The sequence below is a fragment of the Frieseomelitta varia genome, unplaced genomic scaffold (genome assembly GCF_011392965.1).
Source record: "Frieseomelitta varia isolate USP_RPSP 00005682 unplaced genomic scaffold, Fvar_1.2 scaffold_235, whole genome shotgun sequence".
Taxonomy (NCBI): domain Eukaryota; kingdom Metazoa; phylum Arthropoda; class Insecta; order Hymenoptera; family Apidae; genus Frieseomelitta; species Frieseomelitta varia.
The window spans coordinates 55,902-76,832 of NW_025109963.1; the positions used below are offsets into that span (position 1 = coordinate 55,902).

At 32.5% G+C, this 20,931-nt stretch overlaps 1 protein-coding gene across 3 annotated transcripts in view; it reads left to right on the forward strand.

Annotated features, from left to right (window-relative positions):
- LOC122527862 overlaps window positions 1-20,931 on the forward strand; it is a 79,943-nt gene that overhangs the window by 42,882 nt on the left and 16,130 nt on the right. For all 3 annotated transcript variants that reach the window (XM_043652418.1, XM_043652420.1, XM_043652421.1), the window contains 2 exons: window positions 18,779-18,881; window positions 20,015-20,187. In XM_043652418.1, coding sequence (XP_043508353.1) covers window positions 18,779-18,881; window positions 20,015-20,187 — 276 coding nt within the window. The remainder of the gene's footprint in view (window positions 1-18,778; window positions 18,882-20,014; window positions 20,188-20,931) is intronic.

The following is a 20,931-nucleotide window of genomic DNA, read 5'->3' on the forward strand; positions in this document are numbered from 1 at the left end:
CCCTTTTTTTTTTTTTTTTTTTTTAGAAAATCGATTCTGAAAATTCATCAAATACACTAAAATTTAGCTAATTTTCGAATCAGAGCAGGAGGTTATTACACGCACGAAAAATAAGCAGAAAGCGTGGAATAAAATTTTTCCACCAGTTTATAAGATGCTCCGCTTTCACAGGTACTTTCGCGAAACATATTCGAATCCTATTTCCTTGGGAACGACGCCTTAAGCGAAGAAACTTGGTCTTGCACTTTTTTTCACTTCCGCCAGTGCTGAATATCAAAGCGTCGTCCGTCGATGGTATATATTTGCACTTGCAATGTTCGACGCCCGTTTTCTTGAAAACGACGCCTTAAGCGAAGAAAAAAAAAAAAAAGACTTTGCGCCAGTGCGAAATTACGACTAAATTAATTAAATTCAAGTATACCTGATCAATCGTCGGACTCGAGTCACTCGAAAATAAATAACCAACTGGGAAAACTACACTTTTCGACGTAGACTTTCTTACTAAATACTAGGTAACACTAAAAAAAAACACCTCGCACCATTTTGCTCGTTCGTCGATCCGTTTCATTTCTATTTCGAATCGAGCGTGCGAAATGTGCGCTGAATATCAATGCGTCGTTCATAGATGGAATATTTGCACTGGGAGAAGTGCGTCTCTCGCGCGGCCGTTAAAAGAGCGGCGAGTATTTTCGCGACGCGGTTTTACGAGCCGTGTGATTAGCGAAGCGGAGAAACGCCGGCCGTTAGAATGCTTTTATTGTTGGACGCGTCGTGCATCCCACTTTCTCTCTCTCTCTCTCTCTCTCTCTCTGTCTCTCATTCTTGAAAGTTCACGCGGCGATCTCTCGACGTTGACGCCGCGATTCCGCCGATTTTTCTCTCTCTCACGCCCCGCGTTTACGCTCTCTGATTCAATTCGAGGAGATCTCTAATTACGAGCGCGGATTCGTTTTTTAATCTTCGCCTCCGCGAGGAGGCTCGTTTAACTCGACAGAGAGAGAATCTGATCGAGTTTCCGAGACTGCAGATTGCGCGAGAAAATATCCTTGCCGACCGGGAGAGAGGGGGGAGGTTGTTCGCGGAAAATAAACGAGACGTTTCATTTCGTGTTTCTTTTTTTTTTTTCTCGAACGCTCGAGCAATTTTGCGTTGAAATTGAAAAAAGAAATATTTTTAGTTATTTTATATCTAGTTTATTTTATTTTTAGTTATGTTATATTCATTTTATTTTATTTTAGGTTATTTTATATTTATTCTATTCTAATTTTATTATATATATGTTTTATTTAATTTCTAGTTATTTTATTTTATTTTATTTTTAGTTATTTCATACTTATTTTATTTTATTTTTAGTTATTTCATATTATATTTATTTTATTTTTAGTTATTTTATATTATATTTATTTTATTTTTAGTTATTTTATATTATATTTATTTTATTTTTAATTATTTTATTCGAAAATATAATATTTTATTTTTAGTTATTTTATACTTATTTTATTTTATTTTTAGTCATTTTATATTAATTTATTTTATTTTTAGTTAGTTTATATTATATTTATTTTATTTTTAGTTATTTTATGTTATATTTATTTTATTTTTATTTATTTTATCTGGAAATATAATATTTTATTTTTTGTTACTTCATATTATATTCATTTTTAATTATTTCATTCGGAAATATGATATTTTATTGTTAGTTATTTTATATTTATTTTATTTTATATTATATTTATTTTAGTTCATTTTTATTTATTTTACTCGGGAATATACGCGTCTCTTTTTTTTTTTTTAAATTCAAACATCTCCGCCGTGCTCGTTGTTACGTATTAAGCGGAAGCGGAGTGAGAAACGGAATTGATTACGTGAAACGACGAGTCTCGTTAAAATGTAATATACACGCGATTACAATGGCGGCGATTTGAATTATAAACGTTTACCGGCTCTCCGTTCGATGAAATAGGGGCGAGGAGGAGGAGGAGGAGATTTAGCGTTACAGAGGAACAAGCAAAATATAATATAATCTCTTTACATAACCTCGTGTTCATCGTTCCGTTCGAATTTTGAATTTCAAAGTCGACAAAGGGAATCGTCGCAATTTCTCATTTTCGCGAAAAAATTCAAATTGCCACAGAACTCTGTCAACCATTCGACTGGTTAGTTAATCTTCGTTACATTGTTTTCATCCTCTCTTTAAATCTCTTCGCGCCCTCAGCCACACACGCACGTGGACCAAAGTTAACTCACACGTCTCACAAAAAAACCTACCTCCGTTCGCGAGAACTGTTTTCAAAAGTAGTTGTCCTTTGAAAATTCTGAAATACGAACTCAATTGTTTCCTTCGTTTGCTAAAAATCAAAGTGAAATTGAATGAAATTTCTTCGTTATGAACTGAAATTAAAAATTTCGCGAGAAACTCTGAAGTGGTTAGCTATCGCGCGAATGCTTGTCCGAATTCTTTCGAAATGTTCTTTCAATCCGCGAAACACGAAACGATCTTCCATTAAATTCCATTAAGGGAATATTCTAGTGGGTTTTTTTTTTGACCTTGCTAGGGATTTTTTTTTTTTTTTGCAAAGAAACTATCGCACCTTTTGCAGTCAAATTGACCAGGTTTATTTGTACGCATTTCAACGACGTTTTAAAATTTTTTTTGGGACAAAGAAAGTTAAAATTAATGGCACTGCTTACTCTCAAACATAGTCCCTTTTAAAAAAAGGTGTCCACGATTCCGGTCATTCTGCTTTCGTCGGAAATAAAAAAACGTGAATGTTCCTTAATTAGTATGAGGTTTGTTTCGCTATAGCAGGTACCAAAACAAAAGAAAAACGTCGGTTTAATTAAAAAAGTGACGATACTTTGAAGCTCGATGATCGATTTTTGCATGCTATTGTTAAACTTCGGAAAACCTAAGAGAATATAAAAGATAAAAAATTTTCGGTTGATTCTGGTAGGGGTTCTAGTCACACGTGTGCTAAATGCGTGCTTAAAATTTTGAGTCGATTGGTCGAGTAGATTTTGAGATATCGTGGACACCGTTCTGAGAAGCATAGTTTCCAGAAAAATGCCTTTTGAAGTTTACTATTGCGGTAACAATGACGCTGGTCGTCGCCACAACTTCGTTAATTTTCAGGAGTTTGTAACGACCTCTACTTCGAAGAATTTAGATCAACGACATCTATGTTACACGTCGAGATGTGTATTTAATATAAACAATAGAATATTTAAAAATAGCTATTAATTTTATTATCACCATAGAAATGTTTACTNTAATCTTCATTAAATTATTAGTAATTGTATATTTTGTGATATTGATAATATTTTTATATAAACAACTAAAATTAATTACGGAGTCATTATTTATTTATAGTACTGTGATATAAATATAAATTATCATAATCACTGTAAGTTCACGTGTAAGGTTACAGAGATTTATTTTTGAAACTATGTCTATACCTCTAAGAATACGCAAAGAAAAAAAAAAATCAATGATTTTTTTCAAAATTGTTCACACTAGAATAGTTACCACTCTCTCTCTCTCTCTCTCTTTCTCTCTTTGTGCGTTTCACTCGCGCAAACGACGAAAGGAGAGAGACAATTTCGTGAAATTTCCGACTGGCGAGAATTTCGCTACGAGAAGGAAGAGGAAAAAGTTTGAGCGAAAGTTTCGGGCCGGAAGTTGTTGCAACGACTCCCTGTTGCGCCACTCTCGAGAGATTTTATCCCTCTTCCTCTCCCTGTCGTCTAAACTCTCGCGAGAAGATTGTCGGCTCTCCGCCGACCATCGTTGTCTTCTTTTCTAAAGAGTTTTGACGACGAGAGTTGTTTCCCTCGCTCGTCCAATTTAATTACCACACGACGACAATGGATCCCAGCGAAAGCGTTGAAATATTTTGTTCGCTGGTATGTGCTAACGTGAAAGGACGACTCCGGGCTCAGGAGTCGAATTTCTGCTCGATTTTAAATCGGAAGTATTCGACTTTTTTTTTTTTTTTATTTATTTCATTCGTGTGCTTGGCTTATACCTGTTGCGAATATTATTTTAGCTTGTGGTTTTAGTATCTTGTGACTATTCTGCTTTATATTGTATTTATTATAGTAGTATCTTATATATATAAAATACATTTGTGTATATATATACATTTTTATTATATTTATACAATATATATATTATTATTGTATAAATGATACAGTATTATATAATAATTATATAATTAATAATATTAATAATAATAGTATTAATATATTATTATATATATATATATATTATTTATATTATATACATTTTTATTATATTTATACAATATATATATTATTATATAAATAATAACTATTATATAATAATTATATAATATATTATATAATTAATAATATTAATAATAATAGTACTTATATATTATCATATATATATACACACAAGAGTAATTTATTATTATTATTATTATTATTATTATTATATAAATGTGAACATATATATATATATAATATAAATTATTATATAATTATATAATAATAATATATAATAATATAATTATATAATCATTATATAAATGTGAAAAAATATATATATATAAATTAAAAAATGTCTCAAATGTATTTTTTATCTGTTTTGAGAGGACAGTAATTTGTAATTTTACATTTACACTTAGTTGATGCATAGCACCGAAGAACATGAAGATCGCTACTATTTTGTCAAGTGTCAATTATGTAATTCTTTTTTTTGTCTTTGCATCGACCCAGAATTTTACATACATAAAGTGTATCTGCACTTTGAATACTATTGTTTTCGATTGGTCAGGTCATCTCTCATCTCATTCGTAAGAAAGAAAGCAGAGAAGCTCTTATTTTCACGAGGTTTTTGTCAATCTATTTCAAATTTGTATTTCTTCTTCGTTTCCATTTTCTTCTTTTTTTCTGTTCTTTTTTTGCGAGGGCTTGTTCTTTCGTTTCTTCTTCAATTGGTCGTTTATTGGTCGTTTATTCCAGTGGTCGTGGATTTTCGAAGACATTCGCAAAAAAGTAAATTTCAAAGCAGAATCTACACGTGCCTCGACAAATACTTTCCCTCGTCGAATAAACAACAGCGGTTGACTGTCCTCCACGTGGCCGTATTTCCATTATCGCAGCAACTCATCGTTATTCCTCGCGACGCTCTTGTCACCACGATGCCAACCTCTCTCTTCCCCCTTCTAGATGACTGATCTTCCATTCCACGAAAAAGAGCGAGAGGAGAGAAAAAGAGAGAGAGAGAGAGAGAGAGAGAGAGAAAATTGGCCTTAATTCACGAGCCGCAAACTAATGCAATCCCCTGGGCAGTTTGCGGCTCCATTTCGAAATTGCGTCAAGGCCTTCTTCCACGTCCCGGAATAATAAGGTGAAACACACACACGTACTCCCTCTTCGATCCTCTTTCTGTCTTCCTTTCTCTCGATTTTATTTCCTGGGTGTTTCCTCGAGGGATAGCAGAGAGAGAGAGAGAGAGAAAGAGTGAGAGGGGAAAGAGAAGCGTCGTGTTTTTAATAAGCATCAATCCCGAGACCCGCGAAATTCACCTGCGAGAAATGTTCTGCGAAATATACAGGGTGGTCACTGAAAGACCGAATGACACAAAGCAAAAATACAACAGTTTTACAAACAGTGTTTTTGTTTTTTAAATCTTTTCATTATTTTTGTATTTGGAAAGTATTTTTATAAATATTTAAATTACTTTTTTTATATATTTATATTTTTATAAATATTTTTATGTTTGGAAGATATTTTTATATTATTTTAATATTTGAATTATATTTTTTTTTACATTTATGTTTTTATAAATATTTTTACATTCGGAGAATATTTTCATAAATATTTAAATTATTTTTTTTTATATATTTATACTTTTATATTTGGAGAATATTTTTACAAATACTTAAATTATTTTTTTATATATTTATATTTTTATAAATATTTTTATACTTGGATATTTTCATAAATATTTAAATTATATATTTGAATAAATTATATATTAAATTGTATAATTTTATATTTGAATATTTTCATGAATATTTAAATTATTTTCTTTTATATATTTATATTTTCATAAATATTTTTATATTTGGAGAATATTTTTATAAATATTTTTATATTTGGAGAATATTTTTATAAATATTCAAATTATTTTTTTATACATTTATACTTTCATAAATATATTTATATTTCATACATATTTTTATATTTGGAAAATATTTTTATAAATATTCAAATTATATTTTCATAAATATTTTTATATTTCCAAATATAGTTAATGAATTTTTCATTTTAACGCTCCATAATCAGCCAAAAATGATTGAAAATGGCCAAAAGTTACGACTTCTTTCAAACCCTACAGTTTTTCAGTGGCCACTCTATAGAACGAAACGTGCGCAAATTTGTAAATCTGCCACTGTCGTACGTGTGAAAGAGTAAGGAGTAAAGATGGTAAGAGAAAAAAAGAAGCAAAGATTGCAGAGACATTTTTTCTTCGGTTCGTTTCCTTTTCTGGAACACTGGTACTTGCGTGCAAGCTGACTGGCGGAGTACAATGGCAGCGGATTGAAGACGATGGATTGAGGAAGAGGAATTGCGCCAGACGAATGGAAATTCAATCGAACATCCTGATCGCATTATTCCCTAATCTAACCTCTTCCTCTCTGCCGCTTGATGGGCTTTTAATCGAAAAATGTTAATCGACCAAGTCGGGGGCGTGGATAAACGTACGTGCGTTTGTTTAAAATTTCTTAAGATCAGTTCCGGTTGAGAGATGTTTCGTAGAACTAAAAAAGGATTTCGTTCATTTACGTCATTCAATTAGAAAGTTCTTCCTTTTTTTTTTTGAGCACTCTTAATGGAATTGGAAATGTCCAAATTTCGATATAGAAATACTTAACAGTTGAAACAGATTTTTGCTACAGTCCACATTCGTAGGTCTGAATAATTAATGAAAATATTTTATCAATTTACGTATATTTTATCAATATTTTCGATTGAAAAGCTTTTTCTTTTTTGAGATGGAATTGGCAGTCTTGATGGAATTAAAAATGTCCAAACTTGACAGATATTGTAGTGATTATGATAAATTTATATCACAATACTACAAATAAATAATAACTCCGTAATTAATTTTAGTTGTTTATATAAAAATATCATCAATATAACAAAATATATAATTACTAATAATTTAACGAAGATTAAATAATGAAAGTTAAATAACGAATGAATAATTTTTACTACGGTTTCAATATATATAAGTCTCTGTAAACATTTCCATGGTGATAATAAAATTACTTACAATTTTTAAATATTCTATTGTTTATATTAAATACACATCTCGACGGAACGATTTAATGAACATATCGTTGATCTAAATATTTCAAAGTAGAGGTCGCTACAATATCTTTGTCACAGTTCATTTTCGTAATTCTGTTTGTAAGAATGCCATTTTATTGGTTCACGTGATTCGATTGAAATTGTGTTGCTTCCCGAGATAGAACTGCGTTTGAATTCTCAGGAGCTACCATTCTTAATGGAAAGGAAATTCTGAAAAATATTCAGAAAACTTCGAAGTAAAATATTTAACGCACAAAACAAATTTTTTCCTACAGTTTCGTAGTTTTGTTCGTAGAAATATGAATAAATTTGCATAAATATTGACTCGGGTAACAATCAACGACAATGCAAACACGTACCAATGTTTCGGCTGAAGAAACGTTGAGTCGTACTACTTGCTGGCTTTGGTTTTTACTACTGTCCCGCGGCAAATTTTTTTTCGTAGACGAGCGAAAGTTACCACAAGTTAAAGTTCACGATAAATCGATTACACGACACGCGATGAACGTACACGCGTGTATTCAAATTAAAAGAAAGTTTCTCGAGGAAAGGAAGAAAGATGAAACGGCCGCATAATGTATATAGTTTCGCTAGCAGAAGGAAGGTTCCAAGTTTTGCTCAACTTCGTGATATCTACAGACCGTCGAACCACTAATTTTCAATTATAAATTTCGCGATTTTCGAAAGAAACGAGGAAAATGAATTTTAGCTTCTTTTTTTGAAGAGAAGTAATTTTTGAAAGAGTCGACGAGATCAAGAGTTGATCCATCGACCGTCGAGAATGAAGTTACTCGAGACTCTCCGCTTCGATGGATCAACTCGTTGATAATTCGAGTTACGTGCTACAAGTTACCAAATTATCGAATTAACAACGTGTTCTCGCGAACACGAAAATTATTCAATTCGGTTCCGTGCGATTTTATCTTTGGAGAAAAGTTTGGAGGCGCCAGATTTTGATAACTTTCCGATTCAAATCTGACACTTCGAAACGAAATCTCGACGATTTATCAACGATCGATAAAATCAGCAACAGTTGACGCTAGCTATTCAATTCGATTCCGTGCGAGTTTATCTTTGGAGAAAAGTTTGGAGGCGCCAGATTTTGATAACTTTCCGATTCAAATCTGACACTTCGAAACGAAATCTCGACGATTTATCAACGATCGATAAAATCAGCAACAGTTGACGCTAGCTATTCAATTCGATTCCGTGCGAGTTTATCTTTGGAGAAAAGTTTGGAGGCGCCAGATTTGGATAACTTTCCGATTCAAATCTGACACTTCGAAACGAAATCTCGACGATTTATCAACGATCGACAAAATCAGCAACAGTTGACGCCAACGCCATTTTCTTCTCTCTCGCGATGACGCCAAGGAATTCCGGTACGCGATAAAACCGCCTGAGAAATAATTATCATTTTAACGGGACGTGGCCGTAATCGCCGGCGTCCCGCGATTCCAGGAATTTCATTAGTTTCGATAAATTCAGTCCGTCTAGCCTCGATTGTCTTCCGTCATTAATTCCCGACAACGCAGCCGCATTCATTACCAATTCCTATCCAACGCGCCAACACAATTCGCCTGGTATCGATCGATCGTCATCAGAAACGTCCTAATTACCAAGTCCTTTTCTCTTTCTTTCCTCCTTTTTTTCATTTATTTTTGCCTACGATTGTTCCAGACTTGATAACAAAACATAGTAATGGAATTGAATTCCATTCGACGAAAGAATAAAGAAAAAAAAAAAGAAAAGAAAATTAAAGATTTTCGATTTCCTTTCTTTTCGATCTTTTTAAGTTGATTCACCCAAAGTCTAAGTAGATTCGGCGACCTTGACCCATTTCTCTCGAAGTTACTTTCTCTTTCGATCGGAAAATTCGAAGATTAAGGAAACAGAAGGATGCAGTGACAGAGAATTTGCTCTTGTCATTTTGTTTTATGTATATTATCTACGTTTCCATTTATGTCTTCCAATATCCATCCGTGGTTGTTGCCAAATAAGCTTGAAGCTTAAAATTATCAAACGATTTATTGAAATCGACCATCCATCAGTGACATTCTCATTGCACACAGGAAATTACAAAGATATAACAGTGGAAGAATATTGACGATAAATTACGAATAACATTAAAAATAATTATATAATAAAATAACAAAAATGTAATATATACAATAAAATAATATAAATATAATAAAATAGTAAAATAATGAAAGTATTAAATATACAATAAAATTATAAAATAATAAAAATAATAATATATACAATAAAATAATATATATATATAATAAAATAATAAAATAAAAAATATATATAATAAAATAATAAAATAAAAAATATATATAATAAAATAATAAAATAATAAAAATAATAAAATATACAATAAAATAAAAAATATATATAATAAAATAATAAAATACTAAATATATTATATATAGATTAAAATAATGTATAATAAAATAATAACTATAATAATATATATAATAAAATAATAAAATAATAACAATAATAATATATATAATAAAATAATAGAATAATAAAAATATAATATATACAATAAAATAATGAAATAATAAATATAACAATTAATGAACTTTTAATAAAAAAATATAACAAAATAATAAAATAATAAAAGTATAATATATATGTAATAAAATAATAAAATAATTAAAGTAAAAAATGAATAAAATAATTAAAGAAGGGGTCCACTATTGCCCCCTTGAATCGCGTTTCAATGCCCTCCAGGCGGCAATATCGCCCACCATTTTGGGAAACATTGCTTCAGGTTGTACACGTGTGAAACATCGTTACGTGTCTCGTCACGTCCCTTCGGAAATCCCGAGTTTATGGCACGGGGCGGGGCCATCGAGGACCGAACGCAACGAAATTCCGAAGTTCGTTGTAATGGAAAGATTAATAATTGCACCCCGGAAATATTGCGCCAAGAATATCTTTTCTCTCAACAAATATTCTACGCGTTTTCTACGCTCGTGTATTTCATTCTGTGTACGGCAACAATTGCATCTGCATATTTTATCAAGTTCTATAATCCTGTAAAGAATAATACAATTGTACAAATAGAATTGAATTAACTTCCGGTCTTTGTTTCCGAGTGTCATTTACAGTCCTACAGGAAGCATCGAGAAATTAATAATATAGAATTAATAAGCAAATAAATTAATAATATAAAATAAATAAATTAATAATATACAATAAATAAATAAATAAATTAATAATATACAAATTATTATTTACATATATTCAATTAATTAAAATTACAAAATTACATTTTACATGTTCAATATTTTTCATATTAAATTTGCTACAGTGCAACATGACATGATACAATACATCTGTATGTATAATTAATAAATAAACAATTATTTAGCAGATAAATTCAAAAGTTTTAAAATTTTATTAAAACAGATTAAATGACAGAAGGTGGTATCAAACACGAAACGGCGCGTGTTTGGTGTTCGATAAACTTCCTCCTCCCCTAAATCATAAAATCGACGTTAATTCAAAGATGCGTTCAAATATTGTTAATTCAAGGCTGTGAGGATTCAGTACGATTCGGAATTTGCTCGAAGAACATAGCTGGAGTAGAACGTGCGTGCGTTGGTGAAGGCCGAATGGATTACTCTGAAGCTCTGTGTGTATGTGTATATGTGTATGTGTGCCTCAGAGAGAGTGACCGTACTCAAAGAAGGATTTGGAGAGATATAGAGAGTCTGAGGGAAGTTGACCTCGTCTCGGAAGAAAGTCGAGCAATGGTGGAAGAAATCGAGCAGCGAGAAACTAGAATCTCAGAGCGAGGAATTTTAAGAAAGAGAGAGAGAGAGAGAGAGAGAGAAGAAATCGAGTTGAAGAGAATTTTTTTTCTCTTTGAGAGAGACCTCAACTTTCAAACTAAATTCGAGAAACAGCGTTGTCCCGAGATAAGGGAAGGTTGTCGTGAGATATATAAAACAGCGGTCAGAAGAGGGAGCGAGCTTCGATCGTGTTCGAAGAGGAATTTCTGAAATTGTCCATGGGGAGGGGGAGGGAAGATTTACGGAGGGGTGGAGAGTCTCATTGGGGGAAAGAGGAAGTGTTCGACGAGAACTCACATACCTGAGCCGATCGATAAAGAGGTATTTCTAGCGAAGGTTTATAAAAACAGGAAAAAAAAAAGAACTCCACTTGCTATATTTAAAAAGCTAATAACATCAAATTGAGGTTATTTCTTCAAGGGTCGTACAGTCTCTCAAGGAATTCCTGTCAATTTGTTTTATTTATATATATATATATATATATATATATATATATAACATAATAAATTATACATACATACATATATTTAACAGATATTATATAAATTTATAATATATTTATATATTATATACACTATAGTGTATATTATAGTATATTATAGTTAGTTATTATAGTATTAAAGTATATATAATATATATAATATATATACTATATACTCTAAAGTGTATATTATAGTATATTATACTATAATAGTATATTACTCTACATATTATAATATATATTATAACTATAATAGTATATTATACTCTATATATTATAGTATATTATAGTTAGTTATAGTATAATATACTATAACTAACTATAATATACTACAGTATATATAATATACTATAATATACACTATAATATATTATACTATAACTAACTGTATAATATACTATAGTATATAATACTAACTGTATAATATACTATAGTTTATAATACTAACTGTATAATATACTATAGTGTATTATATAGTGTATATAGTATATATACACTTATACTATAATATACACTATAGTATATTATACACTAACTAACTATAATATACTATAATATACACTATAGTGTATATATAGTTATATATACTATTATTATGTTATATATATAGTATATAGTTATATATACTATATATAATTATATATACTATTACACACACACACACACACACACAAGTTACAGTTCCTGTGTTACATGCCGAAGGGAACTGAGAGAAGAAGTTAAAAATCAACGTAAGTTACCTTGATTAAGGTAGCAAACTGAAAATTTAACAGGGGACGAGGTTTTCGAGAGTTCTGCAAACCAAGTGGGACACGAAGGCGAAATTCAGGGGAGTTAAATCCAGGGTGAAATTAAATTACTAGTTCGACGACCAGCTTTAGGTTACAAATTTTCAATCACTCTGTCATTTTGGATTCTCAGTATTTTCCTTCCTTTTTTCTTTTTTTGCTTCCTCTCAAGTAACTTATGGAAATGACGATGACTAGTTAGCCCAGGTTGTTCGAGATTTACGAAACAGGTTGCCAGCCGTTCGTCCTCGAGCTTCTTCGCCGAGAGGATAACTGGTTTAATAAGTTAGCAGTTGGCCTCAAGCAGAGGTTGTCGAATTGTTTCCTTCTCAAGGCTGTTCGTCGGCAACAATCGAGTTACCTGTTTGTTGCATCTCTAACGAAACCCTGTTTATCCCGGTTGTATCAGCTTCGAAAGAAAGGGGCGACGTTTGCTCTATCAGAGACGACTCTCCGCCGAAAAGGAAAAGAAAAGTCGAGCGAATGTTCCCAGTTCTAAGTGTGTCCTTTGTCGAAGGAGAAACAAAAGAAAATCCAACGGAGTTTACCTTCTCACACCGTCGAAACTCTCGCCACAGTCCCCTCCCCTCCCCCCTTTTTTTACTTTCTCTCCTTTCTCTGTTGTTCAGAGCAGAGGTCTCGCTCTTTCAGCCGGATAATCCGGATGCTTGTTGGCCAGTGCGCGAGAACAGGGAGCGAAACCTGCGGAGCCAGTGGTTAAAGCACCGATAAACCGAGCTTACCGCGGTGACGCGCCTAGTTCCCTCCTCCGTAACGTCTTCTCGTTTTGCCATTCTTCCCTCGCCCTGTAAATTTCTCTTTAACTCGTAATTTCTCTCACGTTTGCCAACCGAGGCTTTTGCCGAAAGACCAACTACGAAGACGATATATATCTTCATACGTGTACAGAGTAAAGACAAAATACAAATGGTATTCAGTTGATGATAACGCTGGTGATCATTCGGAGTTATTGATCTGCGTTCTTTGCCTTGTTGTTTAATGATCTGTCGTTCAATCATGCCAAACTCTGATAGCTCGATGAATTTGTATGAAAAGTAAATAATTTAAGAGATAGTTTGAAGAGCCAAAATCTTGGTATCTCGCCTTGAAATCTGGTGAGTTTATTTATTTATGTTTATTTACGGTTATTATAGTTTATTATTATTATTATAGTTATTAATAGTTTTATATTAAGTTTATTGTCATTATTTGTTGAGTTTATTATTATTATTATTATAGTCATTATAGTTTATTATTATTGTTACAGTTATTAATAGTTTTATATTAAGTTTATTATAGTTATTGTAGTTTATTATTATTATAGTCATTATAGTTTATTATTATTATCATAGTTATTAAGAGTTTTATATTAAGTTTATTAATATTTTATATTAACAGTTTTATATTAAGTTTATTAATATTTTATATTAATATTTTTATATTAAGTTTATTGTCATTTTTATTATACTATATTATACGTATTATAGTTTATTATTATTATCACAGTTATTAATAGTTTTATATTAAGTTTATTAGTATTTTTTATTAATAGTTTTATATTAAGTTTATTAATATTTTATATTAATAGTTTTATATTAAGTTTATTAATATTTTATATTAATATTTTTATATTAAGTTTATTGTCATTTTTATTATACTATATTTATTATAGTTTATTATTATTATTATTATTGCAGTTATTAATATTTTCTATTAATAGTTTTATATTAAGTTTACTGTCATTATTTATTAAGCTTATCATTATTACAGTTATTAATTTCACATTACAAGTTTTATATTAACTTTATCGTCACTATCTTATTTATTAACTTTATCTCAATTAAAATTATTACTTATTTCAACCAGAAATCTCAGAAACACGTACGTCTAATTATAAGCCAAGATTTGCAAGTACCATAAAGACGTACCACACGAAACAAAGCGTTACGAAACATGTTTATCTACCACGGCGAATAATTTTACTAAAGAAAGCCACAGAAAAATTGCCTCCACGCAGAAGACGACGGTCCCGTTGAATTACGCTATTATTATCATCCCCAACGGGGGATGATTAATCTTAATTAATCAGGTTTTATCGCAGCCCTTTTGCCGCGAGTTTCAAACTTTATCTCATTCATCGCGACGCGAATTAGCCCGCGAGGTTCGCTTCCTGCTCATAACGGAAACGTTAAACTCCTTAAACTAGCTGACTACGTCTGTGTATTATACTTGTGCTTTCTCTGCGTGCACGTGTCTCGTGTTTGCACGCGATAGAGAGGACAAGCTCGGTTCATTTTGCTCGAATAGTCGTATCGATTAAACCGGCGAGCCGTGCATCTCCACGGCATTTTGCATCAACGGCACTTCCTGTCTCATCCAGCCTGGCCTTTCCGGTTCGAGGGAAGCGTTTCCTGTTTCATCTGCACTTTCGTTCAATTGTGACGCCCCTCGGAAATTTCTTTCTGTCAGAAAAGCAACACGACCTCGTAATTTTCGCCAACTTCCCCGACAAATGTTACAAAATTATAATTAAAAATTATAATAAGTGAGTTTCTCGAAATTTTTATTTTAGCCGACTTCTGTTTATTTCGGCGGCTAAATTGAACGATAAAAACATTTCTGTCGTTCAGAGAAAAATGGCCTTCGAAAGATTTGTCATACAATACGATACGACCTCGTAATTTTTGCAATAAATTACCATGGAATTATGAATAATGTTTCGAAATTTTTGCCGACTTCGTTTCATTTCGGTGACTAGATTAAATTTTTTTCAATTGAACGATAAAAAAGGAACATCACCATTACGCGAGAAAAATGGCCTTGAAAAGACTCATCGAGATCGTCGTTTAAGAAATTATGTCGTTCTGCGTAATGATCTGCTTCTTCGAAATCGTTTTCCTATCGAAAACAACACAATTTCGAAACACAACACAGTTTCGTCCAATAAACGTAAAGTTTCGAAACTTTTGCCGACTGAAACAATGGAACTTTTGTTGTTAACATTCCTAAACAAAAGACAACAATGACGATTTTACACAATGTACGAAGATTGTGATAAGAACATTCGTGTTTCTTATATGAGAAAGAAATGGTCTTAAAAAGGATTTATTAAGGTCATTATGTTACGTGTAGAAAATAATGGAACATTGTTCCTCGCAGTCGTCTCTCCTTCTTGTTTCTGAAAATCTTTTTTCTATCAATTACAACACACTCTTATAATTAGATCCAATTTTTTTACTGATTGTGGAACGTTGTCGTTAACACTCTGTGAAGACAACAATGACAATTTTGCACAAACGTAGATTGCATTAAAAACACTCGCGATGGGACCATTTGAGCGAGAAAAATGGCCTTGAAAAGATTTATCGAGGTCGTCGTATTACGTGCGACGAATAATGGAACTTTGTTCCGTGGCATTTTATCGTTCTCTATGCGGTATGCGTGTGTTACGTTATCTAAGACGAAGTTTCCCCGCGATATTCCCAGTTAATTATAGCTTGAGATGCAAATTGCGATAAAATTCTCCGATTTACGTAGGACCTTGCACAACTCCTGCATTCCATTTCAGCTAAAATTACGGCCACAATTTCTCAAGATTTTTCGTCTCTCTCAGCTGGACACGAAAGAGACATTTCTTACGTTTACGTGTTTCCTTAAAACACGTATCTCAATGATTTATGCTAAAACATAATCGTTCTCGAGAGGTACACGTGGCGCGTTTTAATGGGACGTTTTCGTTTCACTCGACGTTTGTTGCATTGCATTCGTGAGAAATGTTTCTATTATGTAACGCAGCTTCCAATTAAAGTGACAGCTCTCTGTTTAATCTATACTCCTCCTGCGTCCAATTAGGGAAGATTATCTCACGTTTTACGAAACGTATTTCCACGGATAAAAACGATAAAAAATACCCTTGTCCCTTTTCTTTCTTGTTCTTTTCTAATTATTTTGTTGAACTTTCTAATTACTTTATTTTACTTTCTAATTATTTTGTTAAACTTGTGAAAAATTATCTTTACCTTCAGTTTTAAGCTTTCTAATTATTTCATTAAACTTGTAAAAAATTGTTATTACCTTAGTTTTAAGCTTTAATTATTATTACTAGTTTCAAACTTTCTAATCATTTTATTAAATTTGTGGAAAATTATCATTACCTTCAGTTTTAAGCTTTCTAATTATTTTATTAAACTTGTAAAAAATTATTATTACCTTAGTTTTAAGCTTTCTAATTATTTCATTAAACTTGTAAAAAATTATTATTACCTTAGTTTTAAGCTTTAATTATTATTACTAGTTTCAAGCTTTCTAATTATTTTATTAAACTAGTGAAAAATTATTATTACCCTTAGTTTGTTAATCTAATAATCTAGTAATCCCTCGTCCTCTGAATCATCCCCATTTCTAATTCTACCTACTTATCAGTGGTCCAGTGTTCCATAAAATATACGTGATAGAAATGTAAATTTTCGGTCACTGGCCTGATAAGGCTCGCGTGCATGCGTGCGTGCAATTAGACTCGAGGTCATGAAAAACGCGTCTGAACGTTGGCGCCTTCTTTCTGCCTCACGTCGACATTCCGCGGTCAGTATGCGCTGGAATTCCTCGCAACTAGTCGAGAGAAGGAGGCCACACCCCTCGTTAAGTATGAAACCGAGGAGAGAGGCGCGAGAAAAAAAAAAATGGTACCTCGTGACTAACAATCGTGACTTTGGATCTGTGCATTTCGTTTCATTAAAGTAATTGGAATTTCCGTGACGAAGATATCTCATAATGGATTGGTACATCGAGCAAATTATGATTGTAAATGCGATACCTAATTTGCATTCAGGTCGAGTAATGTGCTTTTGAAAGAAAACACAAAAGATACACAGATCATAAGTAACTAAAAAAAAAAAAAAAGATTAATTACTATGCCAAAGTAAAGGAGAGAAATTATGTCCGTGGAAAGCTGACTGATTATAGCTGTTCATCCTTTGCTAACGTAATTGACTAACGACGAGCCGAATGAAACTGTAACTGAACAGATGACTCGACAGATGCTTGTCGAAACGACAGGTTGCGTGAAACGAAAAGAAATGTGCATGCATGCGAAATATATATATATGTATACAGGCGCGGATAGGATCTACGGGTGATGTATTGACTCGTACTACTTGCTGACGTTGACTTTTACTACTGCCAGCGGAAAATATTCTTTTTATAGACGAATGAAAAAAACTGCTGCAATGCACGTATAACTTTCGTTGAAAGCAAAATTACACGTAACTATAGCGTGTATGTAGATAAAATAGTCGCGTGAAACATTGAGTCACACTACTTGCTGACGTTGTGCGCAACGAAAATCTTTCTTGGACGAGTGGGAACACTGAGGGACAAATAAGTTTCGTTTTCGTTGTTTTCGACGAGTAAATAAATTTATACTCGCAGTATTGATAAGTCAAAACTCCTAGAACGATCTCGTCTGGAAGGAATTTGAATAAATTCGAGAGGGAATCGACGCTTAACGAATCTAATAAATTCCGGCAATCTCGCGATCGAAATTTAATCGATCTAACAGCTCTGACAAGTTATAAACGGCGGCTCGATTGATTTTGAATTAACCATGGGAATTTCGTTTCCTTCCGATGGAGGTACGGTGCTAATTTCATCAACTTCTTCCTTTCAATGGGATAATTTCTTGGGAAGTTGCATTATCGATGAAAGAAGTGCCAGGCCCGAGAAGTCTCGAGTCAAAGTGAATCGGAGATCACTTTGGCGAATTTTCGAAACTGGCAGGTCGCTCTATTGAATTCCACTCTCAATTCGCGTTATTGCCATCAAACTTTCCCTCTCCACTAGCCCCGGAAACTTCCCTCCTCTGGTCTAGTTCCAAGTTCGCGATGAAAACTTTCCCATCTAATCAGTTGAACTTGTTTTGTTTAGAAAACAGAATACTGACGGATAATCGCAATTAATGGAAATTTCAGAAAGTTTTGAATCAAATTCTTGAAAGTTTCAAATTTAAATATTAAATATTTTAAAAATTTAAATATTAAATATTTTGAATATTTTAAATTTAAATATTAAATATTTTGAATATTTTAAATTTAAATATTAAATATTTTAAATATTTAAATATTAAATATTAAATATTTTAAATATTAAATATTTTAAATATTTTAAATTTAAGTATTTTGAAAATTTTAAAAAGTTGACTTGCCGTCTTTTTTACATATTAAAATTACACTGGAAAATTTAAATTTTTCTACGAGAAATTTTCTGAATCAAAATTAGGCGAACGATGAATATATTTTAGCTACATTTGGACTCGTCGTCGAATGGTTAAACTAATTAAGTATTGTTTTGATTGTTTCAAGAACCGTCGCCGCTGTACGACAACAACCACTACCACGAGGAATGCCTAAAATGTAACAGCTGCGGTCTGAATCTCACGGGACCCAATCAGAAACGGGCTAGACGGTGAGTGGACACCATACGAAATTTTCAACACACAAAAATTAAATGACAAAATTATCAGAATTTCAGCTACGTTACGTTATCGTGGAATTTAGAATTTATTTCAAATTAGAAACTGCAACTACCGACGACCAAAAACGGAAAAGTGAAAATCGCACCAGAAGAAATTGAAATCCAATTAAAAAAACGTATATTTTACACTTCAAAGATGTAGTTCAGATTTCTGAAAAATCTGCAAGTCTGCAAGACTATTCGAATTTACGTTGTAAATTGTGAATTTGTATTATATGTTATTACCTATTGTGAATTTATATTGTAAATGACCATTCTGGCCATTTTGGTAGTTCTGGCGTCAAATTCGTACGGCTCATGTTACAGAAATGAATTTTATTAACAAGAAATAGGTGGGAAGAAATCTTTTGTAGAAATAAAATCATTTGAAGCTTCATTCTCAAGAAAATAATAAATTACTTTGAATGTAACACGTTTTCGTTAAAAAAAAAATCTTCAAAATCTCGAGAGGTGAAGAATCTCAGATTCGAAAAAAATTTCATTCACCCTGTGTTCACAGTCACTGCAAATTGGTAACTAAAACGTCGATTCACGTTGCCACATTGTTGCCAGAGGTTTAATAATAAAGTAACAGAGAGAACCGACGAACGCGAGAATATGTTACTACTGTTGCGAAAAAGTTATTAAATAGGAATGAAAAAGACGCGCAGCTTTTATTCGCGCGTCCTCCCTCGAGGGAGGAGGGATATTTTTATCGCTCGTCGACCTATAAAAGCATACAATTTAATTGGACTGCCGAAACAAATAATTTCCTAACCGATACGCGTTTCATCTGAAACAAAATAACTTACCAGGGGAAACGTGAGTCGGAAATAATTCTCATTCACGAATGTTTGACAAACTGAGACAGTATAATTAATCTCTCCGCACTCGTAGATTAATTATACTTTCTTAATCGCGCTGGTCTTTCGCTGGCCAGATCGAAGATCGTATCAGGAATTTTTCCATTATTTCTCGTTATGGGAGAAACGACGGATACGTTCGATTGATCAAAAATTCAAACGTGTTTCCCATAGCGCACTTAAAGATAAAGTGGATCATCAATTTCCTCTGTTTCTCCGCAGGTTCAAGAACCAAATACTTTGCGATCTTCACTTCGCTGACGTGGCGCTGATGGAGTGCTCGGACTTCATGCAGCAGTTGCGCAGCTTCAAGCCACAAAGTTTAGGCTGCGCAGTTGCCCGAAGGAAGTCGTCGACAACCTTGATCTTCCCCCTGCCGCCGCAAGCTTGCTCAGGTACGATCCCAGCCGAAATTTTGGAAATCCGCCGCGCGTCTCCGTTCTACGTGTCTTAATTACCATTTTCCATCAAAGGAAAAAAGAAAGGGGACAATTTTTGTCAAGGACGAAAGTGTTTAGAGTTGAAAATAACGAGACGAGAGGGTTAACTCGTCTTTTCTGGTTTTCAGATCGACCCAAGCAAGTTGTTAAGCTGTTTAGGTGAACGACGATATTCGCACGCACGATGAAAGATTGCGTGTAATCTCGAAACTACGAAAGAAAATCTGGTTGGTCTTATTAGTTGGCTTTCTTCAAAGATTTTTTAAATATTTTTTTTACGTACCAAGTAGAAGAGCAATGATACGTTCGTTCTTGAAGATTCAAATGACTATGGAGACGTTAATAAATTCTTTTCCCGACTAAATCTGTTGAAGCGTTGAAGATTCGAGCCTCCTTTTTGCAACGATCTCTTGAAACTTGCTGCACTTTTTATTTGTTTTTAATCGATTAAATACTTTCGTTAAACTTTGTGACAACATAACCTCTTAGTAGAACTTTGTGACAATATAACCTTTTATAAAAATTGAATATTCTCTCTCATATATACAGAGAAACGTGAGAATAATTATAAACGATATTATTATAATCATAGAATATTATAAACGAAAAACTTGCACCTTGTACTTGTTTTTAATCAATTAAATACTTTCGTAGAACTTTGTGACAACATAACCTCTTACAGAAATTGAATATTCTCTC